This window comes from Nannobrachium achirus (genome assembly GCF_963921795.1).
Source record: "Nannobrachium achirus genome assembly, chromosome: 12".
Lineage (NCBI taxonomy): Eukaryota > Metazoa > Chordata > Actinopteri > Myctophiformes > Myctophidae > Nannobrachium > Nannobrachium achirus.
In genome coordinates, this window is record NC_137832.1 from 10,359,407 (window position 1) to 10,379,502 (window position 20,096).

A 20,096-nucleotide genomic window follows, 5' to 3' on the forward strand; every position below is an offset into this window, starting at 1 on the left:
CACTGCTGAAGACCCTTCAACGAAAGCGTGTTCCGTTCAAATGACACTACAAACACTTCCAGGCCGCGGGAGGGGAGCACATGGTAGTAAAGCGATATACGCGCCTGTCTTTTTCCCTTTTCCCTCTCTAGACGGAGGCTCAAAGGGATTTACATTGAAGGGAATGGTCTGTGTCGGCCTGATTTAATCTGAGCACGCTTGTAACGCCGTCGCGGTCAAGTGAACAGCACAGGATCAATGAGCGGCCGTGCCTTTTAACCGGGTTTTCTACAGCCTCATCGATTTGTCTGTGTGTGTCTGTGTGTCTGTGTGTGTGCAGTATGTGTATGTGGAAGCATTTCGTTGCTGCCGGGTAGAAACCTTTTATCTCCATATTTCAACTTTTTGTGTGTGTTTTTTTATTAACACCTTACAGTACTTTATCACACTACAGTGTCACACAAAGGCATCCAAAGTAGCTGATCCACAAGCTGGAAAAGTGGCGTGAAGCGACACGCTTTGAGCTTTTGATACTTTTGAAATTGAATCCTGAAAAGTAACAGTTTTCAGGACATATGAGGTTTCCACCTGACAGAGCCGATTTAAGAGTGTGCGTGCATTTAGTCTCGACTGTGTGCGTGCGTGCGTGCGTGCGTGCGTGCGTGCGTGCGTGCGTGATGTACAATCAATATCCACATTGATTCCTCATTCAGTAAAAGACAACTTGATTATAATGTACGACAAAGAGCAATGTACGCTCAACAGTGTTGCATCAAAATACTCTATTTTAACAGAATGGATCAGGGTCAGGAGTACCTGATGTATTCTTCTCCCGCTGAGGCAATGCCTTATTGGTAATACAGTCACTACACTAAAACATCTAAAGGTGTTTGGAAGAATGTTTTTGATGTTTATTCTCTAAGATGATGGAAAGGGGAGAGATGGCCACAGTGCAATAGGTGTTCCGCAACACCGAGCCGATGTGTGTAACTCTTTAGGAATTACGTAAAAAATTACTCTGGCTTTTTAAAGGGCAATTCCAGGCTAAACCATATTCCCCCGTTAATTTGCCCTTTCATGATTCTTCCTACCTGGTTTGGTGGATTTCTGTTATAGTCGCCCCTCTTCATAGATCTCCCGAGTCATCCCGACCCCCATCCTCACAGCAAAAATGCGGCTAAATATACACAGACAAAAGTGCTAATTTTTCCGGTTCCAAAGTTACTTTTTTCTTCTGAATCTTCTTTTTGTAGTTCCAAGAGATGAATCAATGTGCCGTTAGATCCACCACTTGCAGTAATCCATGAGCAGACGGTTTTTGTTTACCTTCCACAGAGCTTAGGCGATTTCCGGTTAACTTACGCTTCTAGCGTAGTAAGCTTCTAGAATACAGTTGCATGCCTACGTTACGTAGATGCGTAAGTTACGCTGAAAGCATAGTAACCGGAAATCGCCTAAGCTCTGTGGAAAGTAAACACAGCCGTCTGCTCATGGATTACTGCAAGTGGTGTATCTAGCAGCAAGTCGAAGAGTTGAGGCATTACATTCTGTATAACACGGTTCTATTGTGAAAACAGCCGATCTGCATGCTCACAACGCCTCGCAACGCGAGGCGTTGTGAGCATGCAGATCGGCTATTTTCACAATTTCTGCCTCTAATATTTGACAAATTTGGCCAATGTTTAATTAGTCATTTTAGAGGTATTAAAAAGTCCTTAAATTGTCACTTTAGAAATACCCTCTAGATAACCTCTATAGTATACAGTACACTTCAACTTCATGTTGGTTTGTTTACTGTTGAGAGCGAAAACAACGTTGCACATTAAGTTAATCATCTGGGGACCTCCCCCAAAATAATTTGGGGACCCCCTGGGGGTCCCGACTCACAGGTTAAGCACCCCTGAACCAGAGGAAAAGGATAATACGACAGTGCGGAGGCCCACATGCACTCAATGTGTAACCAGAGAACAGAATGAGCATCTTTCGTGGATGAGCGTATAAGGAATGTGGTTCTATAGCAGTGTGTGAACTGCAACAAGATGGACTCTGCTCCAGCACGGCTGACTTCTCCCATAGCAGCTTAAGGGGTCCTCTTGAGGGGATCTGCCTTCCACAAACTCCCTTTTCAGAGTGGCCATTTGTTATGGTACATAGAGCCTCTGCCATTGAGGTTGTTCAGCCTGTGTGCTGTGTTAGAACGGACCAGACAATGCTTGTTTTAGCAGATACTAGATTAGGATACTACTGGACTGGGAACTCTCTCTTTCTCTCTCTTTCTCTCTCTCTCTCTCTCTCTCTCTCTCTCTCTCTCTCTCTCTCTCTCTCTCTCTCTTGGTTCTATTAGAGCTTTTAAAATCAAATCCTTGGTTTCTCTCTGTCTCTCTATCTCTGTCTCCCCTGAGCTAAGAGAAAACCATTATCAGAGCACGAAGGGTTCCGGAAGAGTTCCCAGTTTGAATCCGGGCTCCCCCTGTGTTAATGTCGAAGAGTCCTTGAGCAAGACTCTGAACCCCTAGTTGCTCCCGGTGAGCAGCTTGGTGCCTTGCATGGTTTCCTCCGCCATCGGTTTATGAATGTGTGTGTGAATGGGTGAATGTAATGCACAATCTCTGTAAAGCGCCTTGGATAAAAGCGCTATACAAATGCACCATTTACCATTTATAATCTCTCATCTCGCCCTCTCTCTCCACTCATTCCTGGTTCTGTGTCCTCTTTCTCACATCTTTTTCCACTTCGTTATGCCTTTCCTCTCTTACATACTTTGCTCCCCCCCACCCTCTCTCTCTCTCTCTCTCTCTCTCTCTCTCTTTCTCTCTCTCTCTCTCTCTCTCTCTCTCTCTCTCTCTCTCTCTCTCTCTCTCTCACCCTCGCGACTAAAGCTTAATCACATAACGAGGCATACAAATGAGGGCATTGTCATATTGATGGCAGCCGCTTTGCAGAGGCCGCCGTTTATAGCGAAGACGCGGTTATAGTGGGTTGAATTCTCTCTTATAGTCACAGCACTATCAGAAAGCACCCGAGATAGTGTGTGTGTGTGTGTGTGTGTGTGTGTGTGTGTGTGTGTGTGTGTGTGTGTGTGTGTGTGTGTGTGTGTGTGTGTGTGTGTGTGTGTGTGTGTGTGTGTGTGTGTGTGTGTGTGTGTGTGTGTGTGTGGGCGCGTGTGTGTGTGCACGTGTGTGGGCGCGTGTGGGCGTGCGTGCACTGCCGGCAGAAATACTTTCTCCAAAACCAATTAGGCAGCAGACCCAGCTGTGAGCACTCCTGTCTGTCTGCTTGTTGGCTGGGTTTCAGCCCAACACTGGTCTGGTTTACATCCTCTGGCCTACTGGGTTCGCCAGGCTGTCCCAATCAGCACAGCAACGACGTGCACATACAAATGTTTGTATTTCCGTGCACACGCACCCAGTGTACGCACGCACACACACACTCACGGACGCACAGGCGCAGGCACGTACTCCTAGCACCAAGAACACATTTTCTCACTCACTGTTATAGGCCATGTTACTTGGCAGATTTAGATTACTACATATAATCGCATTGTTGCATTGTGTTGTGATCTTCTATATATCTGTCATTTTTTTAATATTTTGGGAAGGGGCGCCCGCTGACCTACTGGTCCGGGTGCATACCACTTAGGCATTGCCATGGCCTGGTGGCGTCGCCGGTTCGATTCCCGATTCGGGCGACTTTGGCTTTGCCGCATGTCACTCCCCGTCTCTCCCCCCATTTCCTGTCAGTCTACTGTCCTATCAATAAAGGCACATAAAGCCCAAAAACGAATCTTAAAAAATATATATTTTGGCAAATGCGACATTCTGCATTATGAGAATGTACATTTTGAATACAGGACTGCAGAGTATAATCATCCCTCTCGGGTCCAAAATTGTTGTTATTAGCAGATCTTCTGATCTACATGCTCAAAACACATTGCTTCGAGACACATTTTGAGCTTGTGGATCTTCTCCTTTTTATGCTTGTGTGTGCGTGCGTCATGATCTGAATAATGCAGAGTGCAGGACTGGACGGGATGTAAGGAGCTTTTTACACAGCTTCTGCATTAAACACAGCAAGGCAAGAGAACAGCTGATGAGCAGAGGATAATGAACCATAGAACAAAGGAAGGAGGGAGGAAGGAAGGGAGGGAGGAAGGGAGGGAGAAAGGGAGGAAGAGAACGGGGCGGACGGACGGACGGACGGACGGACGGACGGACGGACGGACCTTTCCACCGGGGTTGAACCGGTTCTGTTCTTTTTCCCCATGCACCTAATTTGTGGAGTGTTTCCACTGAAAATGAATTGGTTCAGAACCCTAAAAGTTGGTTCGGAACTGGAACCAAAAACATTTTTTTTCTTGTCCGGAACTGGGCATTGTTCAGTATTCTACAGGTTGGAAGATGAATATGTGATATAAACAAAAATACAAAATACATTTTAAACCAGTCTTCAATGTTTTCAGGCCAGGGACCCCTTTGCTGAGAGAGAGATGAAGCAGGGACCCCCACAACCTTTTTGTGGATTCCATATAGTTTCATCGCTTGACTCCACCATCAGTGTATTTTGGATTCATGTCAATTTGTGTTTTCAGATATTGAACCACTTGAACAGTCAAACTTAGGCCTAATAAACTTGACCTTTCACTCTGTACTCTTTTTTCCCCTCACACCAATTCACCAAACCTCTTTGCCGAAAATAGCCGATCTACAAGCTCACGCGTTGTGAGCTTGTAGATCTGCTATTTTTGGCTAAAGTTCGCAGAATATGGACGTTAGGGTTCATAAAAACATAAAAAAGGAGAAAATAAAGTTTCTATCACACAAAGATTTGGAGGACCCCCTGTAGTGACTCTGAGGACCCCCTAGGGGTCCCGGACCCCCTGTTGAAGACCCCTGTTTTAAACTGTAGCAGCAATTGAAGATTGAATTTCCTCCGTTAAATGGACACTTCAACAGGTCATATTCAACACATTGCTGGCCAGGCCTGGAATCTTCCCAGGGGCAACTGGGGTCTCCTACTCCCCTGGAGGACTCTCTCTCATTCAGCTACATGTACTGTATCAGTCTAGCCTAGTTCCAGACCCTGAATCGCTAGCCACACCCCTTTAATTTTTTTGTTTCGGCGATTCAGGTCTAGAATCGCTCTCAATGAGGAGGCCTGCCTCGGTTGAAAATCCAAACGGGCGAATCAGCGTCGTGAATCAGCGTCTTGTGATGAGCGTGGGTTTCCCAGAACTCATGTGTGTTTCCAAGTACACCAGCGCCGCCGCCGTACCGTACCGCACATCGTGTCGCGGTAAAATGCGGTAAATTGCGGTAAAATGCGATCGTATCGATCTCGCTATGAAACACCAGTAGCAGGCATGTTATGTTGTGTTTGATTACTAGTTCGTAGTGCTCCTATTCTGACTGTTTCTTTGGTTAGCAAGTAGCACTAGCAAGCAACAGGTTAGCCACTAGCCAGCCAGGCACACATAACAACACTATGTCATGTGTTGGTCGGTGAACCAATCGCTGAACAGTGCCTCATTTTGGCAACGCCCATCCCTGCAAAAGCCGTGGGCGGAACTGACTTCAGACTGAATAATGAAGTGAAACGAAATGTCAATTCAGGCTGAGTGTCAGGCTAGTATCAGTCTGTATGCCACCAACAACTCTGCTTAAAACCAAACATAGGTTTATTGAAATGTCTTTATTAGGAATAACCCCTTGAGATGAACCATCTCGTTTTCGAGGAGCTCCGCACTTTACAGAATGCTTACAAAGTACATATAGGTACACACATAACACACAGAACATAACACTACAACAACACATAGGAGAAAATAAACAACAAAATAAAAATAAAAAACAACAAACATAAGACGAACAGAAAACACAGAGCATGTATATGAATCATTGTGTCAGAGATCTATTATACTGTTAACGAAAACATGAGCAAGTATAGTCTCAAAATGAGAGGACAGCGATGTTTTGAATAAATGAAAGGATGATATTGACCGGATATAAGCAGGCAGATTGTTCCAATCCGAAGTAGCTTTAAAACTAAAGGATCTTTTTCCAACTGAGGTGGGAACTTTAGGTGGAACTTTGAAATAAATGTGTGAACAATGTCTCAGTTGATGAGAAGATGTGAAGGGGTCCATATACTGTTTGAGATATTGTGGGTAATTAAAATGAATACATTTAAAAATGAATTGAAACCAGTGTTGCTGTCTTCTCATTGTGGGAGATGTCAAATTTAGGTTTTCATACATGGTACAGTGATGTGTCCTATAGGTAGATAAAGCAAGCTATATTTAAAGGAGCCTTCCCTACTGAGTGAGAGCTTTGATTGGAGTATGACAGTGTGGCGTAAAGACCAGCAGATATGAGCTGACTGACAGCTGACCACAGCTGGGCGGGGCTAGACTCTTGTGTCCTGCATAAACTAACGCTGAAGCTTCGAATTGCTATGACCAGTTAGTGTTGAGATGAAGACATGATGTAAGGTAATTTTTAAATCTAGCTGGGGAATTATTTAGGGATTTCAGGGCTGGAGGGAGGGCATTCCACTGAGTATTGGCTGCGTTATGAAGCGCATTTTCCCCCTTAAGCGTCCTGGACCTGTGGAGCGTTGTTTTATACCCGCAGTCTGTCAGTAGAAAGGTTGGCCGAGGATAGAAACCCTCTCTGAGCGAGACTACCAACACATCCAGATGGCAATTAATTAATGAATGGAGACAGACAGGACGCACACACCACCGAAATAGTGGAATCCCTGTGACATATTATGTCAAAGCAATTCAGAGGCTGACGAAAACAAACGGCGAAGATCCGTGGTAAAAACCCACTGGTACATGATGTTCTGAGTGCCTGGAGCGAAGAGTGGTGGGAAAAGTACTGATATGTTTTACTTAAGTAAAAGTATCAATCCTGCAATGTACAAGTAAAAGTCTGGAAAGTATTGGCATAACATTTTACAAAAGTAGAATGTACAGAAGAAATGTGTCAGAAGTAAAAGTACTCATTATGCAGAATGTGCCTTATCACACGTGTTCAAAATGCACCAAATATTTTGAAAATGGCAGAACTACGAGCTCACAACTCGTCGCAAAGCGTTGTCGTGAGCTTGTAGATCGGCTATTTTCAAATAGATGAAGTAGGGATGAAGTGGCTAATGCATGTTTTGTTATAAAATAAAAATCTACAAGGTAACTAAAATTAGCAAAAGGTACAATATTTGCCTCTGAGGTGTAGTGGAGTAGAAGTAAAAGTTCAGCATTTTTTTTTAAAAAGTAATAGTTATAAAGTAATAGTTCCTCAAAATGGGTACTTAAGTATTTAAGTTACTTTCCACCACTGGGAGCGAGCCACAGTGTTGCTAGGCAGACTACTGCGTGGGTGTGGTTTAGACTCTAGAGCAGGGGTTCCCAAACCTTTTTGTCTCAGGGTACCCCATAAATATTTGTTTTAATCCAAGGCACCCCTACATTATAATTTTCACTCCCAGCACCTTATATTTATTGCATATCGTCATTGTCGGGTGGAAACCGTTCGTTTTGTATTCATCATCTAAAATATGTACTAAACTAGTGAAAACAGCCGATCTACAAGCACACAGCGCCTCGCATCGCGAGGCGTTGTGTGCTTGTAGATCGGGTGTTTTCACTAGTTTTTGTGCGACGGTCCTGTAACTTGGAAATACAAGGTTTCTGCCCGACAGTGACGATATTTTAGTGAATATGTTGCGAGGAAAACGTTGTGATTATAGCCATTTTGGTTAGAACTGACTGAAAATAACTTTGTACTTCAAGTTTAAAATGATACTAAATATTTTTTCAAGTGTCCAAATACATTCCAAATATTATCAAATTATCTCGCGGCACCCCTGGACTGCCGTCATGGCACCCCAGGGTGCCCCGTCACCCACTTTGAAAACCCCTGCTCTAGAGTTCCAAACTAAGAGCTATATGGCTTTGGCAATTCCCCGAAAATAAATCTAAACCGATATTTAGAACCCAATGACCGAATTAGTCTCGCATATGAAACGGGGAAAGACTCCCGCGCTCTGTATGCCTCGATCCGACCTACTTTACTACATACTCTTGCTCATGTAGGTTAATCAACTAATCGAGGAGCAGTTTATATATAACTAATCAACACAAAAAAGTGTAAGAGGTTCTAAATCGATTAACCTCTTAACCCTGTATTATACTTACCTACAACCTACAAACTCAAACGCGTCACGTTGTGAGCTTGTAGATCTGCTACTTTCCCTTTTCTCTCTACAATCGTCGTTCATTAATTGTAACTGAGTCAAAGGTTTGAAATAAGTGTGAGTTGAAGTCTTATAGTCCAGCCCTACATTGAGCTATAGTATACGATACTTTTGTCCTCTAAAACACTTTGTTTGGTTGCTAAAGGCAGCTGAAACAAAGTTTGGCAGCCACTATAGGGCAAAGGGAGGGAACATGATGTCTAGTACAGAGAGAGAGAGAGAAAGAGAGAGAGAGGACCTGGACAGGTTTAGAATGTGTCATTATGTGTGACAGTGACAACTATTATTAAGCTGCTCAATGAGGAGAAAACACAAATGACACAACGAGTGAGATGAGGTGAGCGTGTCCATTTTGGCAGTGATGTCTAAACCCCTTCGGCTCAATTGGCTGGCTGGCTGTTAGCTGTTGAGAATCCCACATGCTAATTATTTGTAATTACCTCTAATAGTTAGTGATTTTGTCGCGGTGGAAGAATACATAAGATCATTTTTAATTCAGTATAAGTAACATAACAATATAGTCTACAATAAAATTAGATATAAGTCCTATCTTCAAATTTGAAGTAAAAGTCCATAAGTATTGGCGTCAAAATAACTCAAAACGTTCAATCATGCGGCAGATCTACAAGCTCACAACGTGTCGCAGTGCACAGTTTGGTGAGTTTGTACTTCTGCTACTTTTGAATGGACAAAGTTTAAAATAGGGCTTAATTGGTTGTGTGTTTGTAATGATCTTAAATCTACAAAGTAACTAGCAGTGGAGGAAAAAGTACAATATTTGCCTCTGAGATGTAGTGGGAGTAGAAGAAGTTTTTCTTTATCTTTTTCATTTTCTTTGTGCCCCCTTTTTTCTCCCAATTCCTCCCCCTCCCCTGCCAGTGAGGAGCCCCCACCGGAAGGATATAGACTAGCCTTCGGTCCTACTCCTCCCGCCCAGCACTCCCCGCCCTCCCAGGCCGTAGGATAAGGTGCAGGGGTGTCACACCACATTCTGGGTCCTGGGTACAAGGATTCACTGCGGGCCCCCCATGAATGTTCTTCATAGAGGGAGGGGGTTTAAACCATTTAGACTGGGAACGCATTATTTTGTGCTTTAACTATTGAAAAATAGCAGATAATACAAGCTTGTAGATCTGCTATTTTTGAAAAATCTTGTTTTTTTTTTTTAAACCTATGTCAGTGGTGCTCAAATGTTTTTCATGATGAAAAATGATATGTATTTGGCCACGGACCCCCATCTCAAAATATTTCGTTCCAGGAACCCCCCCAGAAGCAAGATTTGAGTTACAAATGTTCTCATAAAAAATACATTCAAAGATTTGCACAAAAAAGACTTTTCAAAAAAAGCAGATCTACAAGCTTGCAGAGCGGCACTTGTATATCTGTTATTTTTCAATATCTAAAGTATAAAATAATTAAGGCCCCTCCACCTTGGGCCCTAGTAACTCAGTCCCACTCCGTGCCCTGGCTTCCATCCCGCTGAACACAAGACACATTGTGTTCTCGCAGACGATTTTTGGATACTGAAGTTACTGGGTAGTTATATTTTGGCAGCGAAGTGCAACCCAAGATAGACTGGATGTGTGCAGAGAATCCCGCCAGCTAATTATTTGTAATGAACTCAAATAGTTTGTGATTAGCAGGCATTAGCAGTGAGATTATTAAGACTCTGCAGGCTAAAACACACACACACACGCATGCGCGTGCACACACACACACACACACACACACACACACACACACACACACACACACACACACACACACACACACACACACACACACACACACACACACACACACACACAGAGGTACACATGAATGCACCCACATGCACTGGGGGGGGGGGGGGGGGTTAACCACAAAATATATCGTCGTTGTCGGGTGGAAACCTCGTATCTCCAGGTTTCAAATTTGTACGTTCTTCCGCAAAGTAAAGCCCTGCTTCATCATACAAGAACGTCGCACAAAAGTAGTGAAAACAGTAGATCTACAAGCACACAACGCCTCGCGGTGCGAGGCGTTGTGTGCTTGCAGATCCGCTGTTTTTACTAGTTTAAATCATTTTAAAAATTATAAATGCAAAACGAACGGCTTTGGACATACAAGGTTTTCACCCGACAACGACGATATACATTTATGATAAAATATTTTATATAATTGTAAATTTTACAACTTTCAAGGCACACATGCACGCACACACACACGCATGCACACATGCGCGCGCACACACACACACACACACGCACGCACGCACGCACGCACGCACGCACGCACGCACGCACGCACGCACGCACAAACACACAGATCGTTTCCAAATCTGCCGATCAACAGTCAATACAATGTGTATCATATTGTCTTTGTCGGGTGGAAACACGTCGCTTCGCGCCGTGTTTGAGCTAGCGGATCTGCTACTTTTGACGCTTTTGAGTGACGATGCAGTATACAGTAGGTCAAATGCTGCAGCTTTTGTAGCAACTTTGGAAGTATATCTTTGTATTGTGTCTTCATGTCGTTGGGCTCCCATTGAAAAAGAATGGCAGCCTGCAGTTTTTGTACCTGCATACTGCATAGCGTAACAACATGACATAAGATGTCGTTTTATGCAGTGTTGTTTTTGACAGCAAATTTTGATTTAGTTTTGGTCATAGTATTTAAAAAAAAAGTAAAAACAGTCGACAAACATTTTTCGTCATAGTTTTAGTCGAGAAAATCAACACTGATATGACGAGTCGTTTCATGCTTGGTTGTGTGTGTGTGTGTGTGGCGTTGCACTCCGAAAACACCTGCTTGCAGCTTGTAGATCGTCTGTTTTCATTAGCCGTGTCGGTAGCCAGTACCAGTGTAGTCCGTGTGCAAACGAGCCAGAGTCGAGTGGGAATCAGTAATCCCAGAACAGAATAGCGCGTGCTTGTTTGTTTAGCCTGATGGCTGTACAGTGTGCTGGCACACAGTCCCTCTGAGTTGTGCCAAGGCAAGGAGGGACAATGAGCTCTGTGGCTGAATGTGCTTCTCACTCCCTCCAGCAGCTCATGGTCGAGGGGATAAGAGAGGGCTTCATCAGGATAGCATCCATCCAGCCTCCTCCTGTCCTCTGGAACTAGAAACCAAGCAGAGGAAAAAACGCTTGCCTGCAAGACAGGATGATTGTTTTAAGCCATTAAAGGGGATACACCATGCATAATACCAAAATACAGTTTGTTGGCGCTATTGAAGGAGTTTGTCTGACAGCCCTCCTCAGGTGGAGACTGAAAAGGAGGGGGAAGGACTCTCCCCATGCTTATGTAGTGATGTGCGGAAGCGGGGGTTGAACCCAGGACTCCCACTCGCCAGTCCAACGCACAACCGGTCATGCTAATAGGGCTGAGCCCGATGGTCAGGGCTGTTGTCGCTGGTTCATCGCTGGTACTAACTGTGGGGGCTACACTTACATACCGTAAGCATGTAAGGGGGCTGTGAACTATTGATGGGCAATCCACAAATCATTTCGTTCACGTTCACTAGCATGGGTACAATTTCAGCCTTAAAATGCCAAATGTAGGTGTACAAATTTGATGACTGAAGCAAAGTAAGACATCCTTAATAATCATCTGGGGGTCCTCCCCCAGAAAATATTTAACATAGTAGATGTAATTGCCAATCATCCTGGCGAATTCAGGAGCACTGACAAGCCTGCCCAATGAGCGTGGGCAATTTGGCGAGTTGGATTTTTGGCGAAGTGACCGCTTACCCTTTGAACACACGCACGCACAAGCACACGCTCTCACACCAAACGAACACCCCCACACAGAGACGGGGACCACAGGACATCGGCCGGTGGTGGGCGTGGGTTTTCTTTGGCTGCATGCGATTTCTTTTTTCAAAGCTAATTTTTTATTAGCTTTGAAAAAAGAAATCGCATGCAGCCAAAGAAAACCCATTATAATTGGAAGGTGGTGTGGGAATCAGGTGACATTTGTACACGTCGGCGCCCACTCTCACTCCCACCCACGCTCACATCTGGATCCTCCACCTCCAGTGGTGTAAAGTAACTAAGTACATTTACTTAAGTATTTCCAATGTATTGAGTATTTCCAATTCCAAATACTTTTACTTCTCCACTGCATTTATTTGAAAACTTTAGTTACTAGTTACTTTGCATAATGTAAATTGTAATATTATAAAACATAAATTAACCACTTTAGCCCTATTTTATACCTAGGCTATTTGAAAATGGCCGATCTACAAGCTCACAACGCGTTGCATTGTGAGCTTGTAGCTTGTAGATCGGCTATTTTCAAACATTGTGTACTTTTACTTATGGTACTCTAAGTACACTTTGACACCAAGACTTTCGTACTTTTACTCAACGTGCATTTTGAATTCCAGACTTTGAATTGTACCGGAGTGTTTCTAAATTGCAGTATTGATTAGGCCATTCACCAAATATTCGAAAATTCGAATATCAAAGTCACTATTAAACATTGTTCACCGAAGTCGGTGAACAACGTTGTTCACCGAAGTCGAACAGTTTGGCCAGTCCTGTCGAATATTCGACTATTCGAATACTTTGAGGTTGAATAATTCGAATACCAAAAATCGCTATTCGTGAATGCCCTGGTATTGATACTTTTACTTAAACATTTGAGTGCTTTTTCCACCACTGCCCACCTCTGTCACTTCCACCCACGCTCACATGTGGATCTACATGTCCACTGTTAATGAGGGCTGAACACCAACACTACAGTGCACTCTGTCCTCTCTTTAGTGTGTTCTGCTTCTGATGCTCCACGTCTCCCACGTCCCTCCCTGAGCATTCCTTTTGCCCCCGAGCTCAAACGTTACTTATCGCCACTGTCGGGCAGAAACCTTGTATCGCCAAGTTTCAAATATCTATGTTTTTGTGTTTATTTTTTTCTCGTAAAGTAAAGCCCTGCTTCAAGACTGTCGCACAAAACTAGTGAAAATAGCCGATCTACAAGCACACAACGCCTCGCACCCGCAAGGCGATGTGTGCTTCCAAATCAGCTATTTTCACCAGTTCAAATTGTTTTTAAAGTGATAAATACAACGGTTTTGGACATACAATATTTCCACCCGACAACGATATACAGTCTTCGTCTCAAAACATTTTGTGTAAATAAAAATGCATTGGAATTGCCATAGCATCCCAAATCACTGCTGACTGCGGACATTATACACTGGACTTCAAGCTACTCTGACTTCAGAAGGTTGACATTTCTCTAATTGTTTTGATGGGTCTTGTGTAATATTGGAATATTTTTTTGAGATATGGATTTTTGATTTTCATGAGCTGTATGCCCTAGACATCTAAATTGAAACAAGAAAAGGTTTGAATATTTCACCGCATGCGAAATGTATCTAGAATATATGAAAGTACAAATGTGTTACGGAATTACGTAAAATAATTAACTTTTCCACAATATTCGAAGTAGGAGGTGTAAACTGTAGGCCAGGGTTTCTCAAAGTGTGTGCCGTGTGTGACCTACAGTACACTAAGTAAGCACACGGCGTGTGAGCTTGTAGATCGGCTATTTTTGGTGAATGTTCCCCCCAGAATAGGGCTGCTGGGGTTTAAGTGGTAAAAGGACAAGTACTGTAACCTATAACAGTTATTTTCAGTCGCTGTCATGATGGATATGAATATTTTCTCAAGTTTTCCTCGTGACGTATTGTATCTTATCGGGAAAGATTTACATATTTGACATAAATGTAAGGTGCTGTAAAGTAATGTTATTCAGGGGTGCCCTGAGACAAAACCACTGCTCTAGGCTATAGCACAGTGGCTCTGAAACGTTTTCATGTCAAGGACGCCCCAAACTGGTATATTTGCTGGTATAACCACTGAGGAAGCACATTCCATATCGTCGTTGTCGGGTGGAAACCTTGTATGTCCAAAACCGTTCGTTTTGCGTTTTTCATTTTAAAAAGGATTTAAACTAGTGAAAACAGACGATCTACAAGCACTGTGCTTATAGATCAGCTGTTTTCACTACTTTTATGCGACTGCCTTGTGTGATGAAGCAGGGCTTTACTTTGCGAAAAAAATTACAAATTTGAAACTTGGAGATACAAGGTTTCCACCCGACAACGACGATACAATACAAGATTACAATGCAACGCATTACCCCAACTCTCTCCCCCTCGGTTCTAGCGAGTCTAATCCAGCAAGTTGTCGGCCAGAAACCTTTTATCTCCATATTTCCACTTTTTACCCCATTAAAAAAGCGGGTCGTGCAAAAGTAGTGAAAATAGCAGATTGGCTATTTTCAACGGTTTCGTACGCAAGAGGTTTTCACCCGACAGCGACAAAGTGAAACCATCTCCTCGATAAAATGAATCATGATTTACTAGTCATCCATGAAGATGCATCAGCCAATCAGTGACTCATACTGACCCTGATGATTATAGCTCTGTCTGCCTGTCTGTCTGTCTGTCTGTCTGTCTGTCTGTCTGTCTGTCTTTCTGTCTTATCTTTTCACTACTGTATTCCTCTTTCCATTCAGTCAGTTCCAGCGTATCAGACTGTCCATTCATTCATATAATACAGTATGCATGGGATGAACTCATTCATTCATTCTTTCATTCATACAGCAGATCTTGTTCCTTCCAGCAGCCACTTGTATATGTGACAGAATGGCTCAGCTCCTTCCAATCTCTATCCAAATGCATGGTGACACATTCACTGTTTATTCTCCAACCGTTTCCCCACAGCCCAGTTTGTACTCCATTCAAAGACGATTAGTTTCCTGAAGGAGTGCGGCACAGTGTCTGTCTGTCTGTCTGTCTGTCTGTCTGTCTGTCTGTCTGTCTGTCTGTACTCTCCTTAGTGCTAAATGAAAACATCTCCTCAATAAATATCATGATGCATTCATTCATGAATTGACCTTCACACTGCTTGCCTTGTATAGAAATGATACACATCCTTCTCTCTCTCTCTCTCTCTCTCTCTCTCTCTCTCTCTCTCTCTCTCTCTCTCTCTCCCCCTCCCCTCTCAATTAAATTAATTTCAAAGGAGGTTTATTGGCAAGAGAAAACGTACAGTGCCAAAGCAAATATAAATATGTACAGTATGTCCAATTAAAAGGGAATGAAGAAATGTACTGAAAACTAGCGTCCAAAGCCATAAGAATTGTACATTTAGCTGTCCGAAATGGTGTAAAAAAAGTGTGTGTGTGTGTGTGTGTGTGTGTGTGTGTGTGTGTGTGTGTGTGTGTGTGTGTGTGTGTGTGCGTGTGCGTGTGTGTGTGTACTGTATACTGTACGTAGGTACAGTCAGCTTGGGAAAAAACCTTTGAAACTGAAACTGTTGGCATTAATATTTCATTTAACATAAATGTTTAAATCTCTCTCTGTATCTCTCGCCTCTACTTTTCTCTGTGCGACACTTTATCTCTCGCCGCCAGACATTGTTCATTTTAGGACAACGATTATTTTTTGTCAATGCTGATCTTATGCCTGAAGAAGATCTATGACTGAAAGCTTACACTTTGTCTAAACTGATAATAAAAACTTGATTTAGCACATTTTAGAGTGTGCGGAGCATCCTTTTATTTTTCATTTTGCTCCTTTTTGGCTCCAGCACCTCACCTGAATACTGGCAGATGAGCGGTATTTTTTTTTCACTAATTAATGCAATTTTTTAGAATTTGGGGCATTAACTGTTGAAGTTCTAAAGCCATGAAAATAGCAGATCTGCAAGCTCACAACGTGTCGCGCTGCGACACGTTGTGAGCCTGTATTTTTCCATTCAGGCATACAGTAACTATCTCTAATCCATAAACCTAACGTATACAGTACACTATATGTCTAACCCTAACCTCTCTCTCTCTCTCTCTCTCTCTCTCTCTCTCTCTCTCTCTCTCTCTCTCTCTCCCCCTCCAGGCATTGGTCAGGGTGTGCCGGTGGTGGCGCTGATCGTGGAGGGCGGTCCCAACGTGATCTCCATCGTGCTGGAGTACCTCAGGGACACGCCCCCGGTCCCCGTGGTGGTGTGTGACGGCAGCGGCAGGGCCTCCGACATCCTGGCCTTCGGACACAAGTACTCCGAGGAGGGAGGGTACGGCGACCAACAAACACACGGCAGAATCTACGTATTCCGAAGTCCCGTTGTTTCGAGGTCCCAGTGGACCGGTTAGGTTTAGGGTTAGAGTTTAGGGTTACAATTTACAATTTAGGCATTTAGCAGACGCTCCAACTCATTCTGTGCCAAATGCCAAAATGGCTCCAAGGTAGATGTGCCACGATTTTGTATGTTTTTCTTTACTATGCAATGAAAAAGAAAATGTTTTTTTTTTTATATAATTTCTTTCCCCACAGAAACAGACACAGTTGTTGTGATTCAGTGGCAAAAAGAATTTTGTCAATCAGACAAATGGTTCCAGAGATAGAGCTGTTTGAATGAAAAAAAGTGTCCATCCACTAGAATGAACACACATTTTCTCAATCAGCTAAACGAGGGAGCGAACACACAAACAGAGAAAAGCATCTCTTTGATCTCAGGTCATTTTGACATCTTAAAAAAAAAAAAAAAAAAAAAGATTTTTTTTCTATACAAAAAACACAAAAACCGTCAAAACCGTCATTGGCACCCAGGGCTTTTGAAAAAAAAAAAAAAAAAACGTCAAAAACCGTCATTGGCACAGAATGAGTCCAGAGCGACAATAAGCAAGGTAATACACCAATACATCAACATCAATACATCAAATACATAGACATATCAATCTAGACAAAAATATGTAGGTAGACGAGCACCTAATCACTTTATGTAAAAACCTGTATGGTCATTGGGGGGTAGGCAAGTGCTACAGTAAGTGCTATGGGTTTAGGTGGAGTCTGAAGAGGTGAGTCTTCAGGCCACGGTGGAAGCTATAGGGAGTAAGTCTGTTGTTAGCGTTAGCATTCACCAGGTTAGCATTCACCAGCGTCAGCAGGTGAGCATCCACCAGTGTCGGCAGGTTAGCGTTCACCAGCGTTGGCAGGTTAGCCTTGTATACTGGGACCTCGAAACAACAGGACCTCGGAATAGCGCTACGCGTCCCAAACAAACAAACACGAATAACATGATATCGTTGTTGTTAAATACGTCCAAAATAGTTAGCCTGCTTCTCAAGAAATGGAAAGATGAACCAGTAGTTTTCAGTTTAGTCACCAGCTCTTGTTAATACTTTTCATTGGTTCAATAAAACATAACATAACAAAAACTTTTTTTCAAAAATAGTGATGCAACGCATTGTGAGCTTGTGGGTCGGCTATTGTTGCAACTTCTGTGTGACCAAAGAAGGGCATTCGTTTACGAAAATAACAGATTTTAGAAAATTTCGGAAATAATTATCCATATTTAAAAAGGTTAAATATGGAGGTACAGTATGAGGTATCTGTCCGACATGTATAACAATGTTACAAACATTTCCATATAAAACCGTTTAAAGCAATATTACTCAATGCTGCAGTGATTTGGGAAACCAAAATAGATTTGATTTGAAACAAAATAGATTTGATTAGAAACTGAATTGATTTGATTGGAAACCAAAATAGAATTGATTGATTGATTAGAACTCGCTCCAACATTGCTCGAAGTTTAGTTTATTTGCACATTCATGCTTGAAAAACGCAAGGTAAAAACGCTAACCAAATAGGCTGTGTACAAATGGTGCTCCAAAAAAGGGTTTTAAGTCAGTATACAAAGTACAGTAATCACATTCACACACACACACACACACACACACACACACACACACACACACACACACACACACACACACACACACACACACACACACACACACACACACACACACACGCACGCCCGCACACCCACACACCCATTTTAAGACTATGCTTGAGACATGTGGGCCTCTAATCCTGCATACATATGCCTGGTAGCGATGCTGCTTCCACCTCCATTTCCATGAGAAGAGGCGATTAATTCCAGTGCGTGTCGTGCAGCATCAGGGTCATAATCACATCATGTAAGTGACAGGACAATTATCACTGCTGTCATGATGACAGAGCAGACGCAGGGGCGATGAGAGACACACGCAATACACATGTAACACTAGTGGCATGTCAATATAATACACATGTAACACTAGAGACTGAACGACACGTCACTTCAATACACATGTAACACTACTAGCACCAGTAAGACTCCCTTATCTCCACAAATAGGGCAAAAATGGGTTTTTCCAAAATCTTCCTGATCCATGTTGATGACATGAGTGTAGACATGCTGTGTAGTGATTTCCGTGATTTTAGGGCAAAATCTGTAGGAGCAGTGTCCAAAAATGTGTTTTTAAAAATCGGCCTGAAGGTGGCGCTATATGGGACAGATTCATGTTGATGGGATGAGTGTAGACATACTGTGTAGCGATTTGCGTGATTTTAGGGCAAAAACTGTAGGAGCAGTGTCCAAAAATGTGTTTTAAAAATTGCCCTGAAGGTGGCGCTAGAAGAGGGGCATGTGAGAAATGAGGGGTGGGGTCTCCGCGTTGCCTTGGCGGACGAATAGGTACCGGCCCCGGCTCTCCCGGACGCTCCTAGCCCGAGTTACGGCATTTTATGTGAGCTGCAGTGGAGGGGGTCCTCCACTGGGGGCGCCACCACTTTTGCATCCGTTCTGGAGCACCAGGAGTGGGTGGTCCCCAGGAATTCCCCGTGAGCAGCCCCGTTGGGGTGGTCATTTGGTCATTTTTGCACATTTGGTCATTTTTTACACCTGGGGGTCCCCGAGGGACCTGGGGGTCCCTGGAGCTCCGGGTCCTTGGAGGTTGTAGTTTGCCAGGTAAGGAGTGTGTGTGCAAAATGTGGCATGGATGGGTGCAACGGTTGTGGAGATATGAGCAGGGCAAAAGTGTGACGTGTGACGTCTGACTCACGGAGGGACATTTTTTTACACCTGGGGGTCCCCCAGGGACCTGGGGGTCCCTGGAGCTCTGGGGGTCCTTGGAGGTTGTAGTTTGGCAGGTAAGGAGTGTGTGTGCAACATTTGGCATGGATGGGGGCAACGGTTGTGGAGATATGAGCAGGGCAAAAGTGTGACTGACTCACAGACAGACAGACAGACAGACGGACAGCCGGTGGAGGTTTTGGTAGTAAATGCGACCTACGGTCGCAATAATGATACTTCACTTCAATACACATGTAACACTACTGGCATAATGATACTTCACTTCAATACACATGTAACACTACTGGCATAATGATACTTCACTTCAATTGACCTTATTCACACCGCAGCCTCTTAGATTACATGACCACATAAGGTGGCAGCCTGCATTACAAACCTTTCTATTAATTTGGTCATTAAGGTACACAGAATGAGAGGCCTTCTCAGGGTCCCATTTGATTGGTATTTCCATTACGTAGGCAAGTCAGGAAGTCCCACACGTTTTACATTGGACAACACTGGTCTGGTCCCGCCCCCGTCCACAGACCAATCAGAAGCCGCAAGTCGTTTTCACTCGTTTGGGCACAGAGATGGGTGGCTTTTCCAGTGAGAAAAACTAAACTAAGTCGAACGTAGCAAGCAGGTTGGATCCCAGGCTATGTTCGTACTGCAGCAGCAACATAACCTGGAGACTGACATTCAGTGGGCCTAATTGGGACTTATGATGAAAATAAGAACATTATAATGGTGTGTAAAAAAAGAATTTGCCACGGACAAAACCAAGTCTTGCCACGGACACATTTTGTCAGTGTACGGACATGAGATGTCCCAGAGCTATAATAGGACCACTTAATATGTCCTGCTACACCCTCACCAAATCCCTTCAATGAAAACTGTTACATTTTTTGGTGAATGTTCGTCCCAGTAAATTGGCTGAGCATATCTTTCTCTATAGGCGTCGCATTTTGACCGT

At 43.4% G+C, this 20,096-nt stretch overlaps 1 protein-coding gene across 3 annotated transcripts in view; it reads left to right on the forward strand.

Moving 5' to 3' along the window:
* Positions 1–20,096, forward strand: part of trpm3 (transient receptor potential cation channel, subfamily M, member 3) — a gene marked incomplete at both ends in the record, with an annotated part of 489,702 nt that overhangs the window by 309,442 nt on the left and 160,164 nt on the right. For all 3 annotated transcript variants that reach the window (XM_080739677.1, XM_080739678.1, XM_080739679.1), the window contains one exon: positions 16,120–16,294. In XM_080739677.1, coding sequence (XP_080595803.1) covers positions 16,120–16,294 — 175 coding nt within the window. The remainder of the gene's footprint in view (positions 1–16,119; positions 16,295–20,096) is intronic.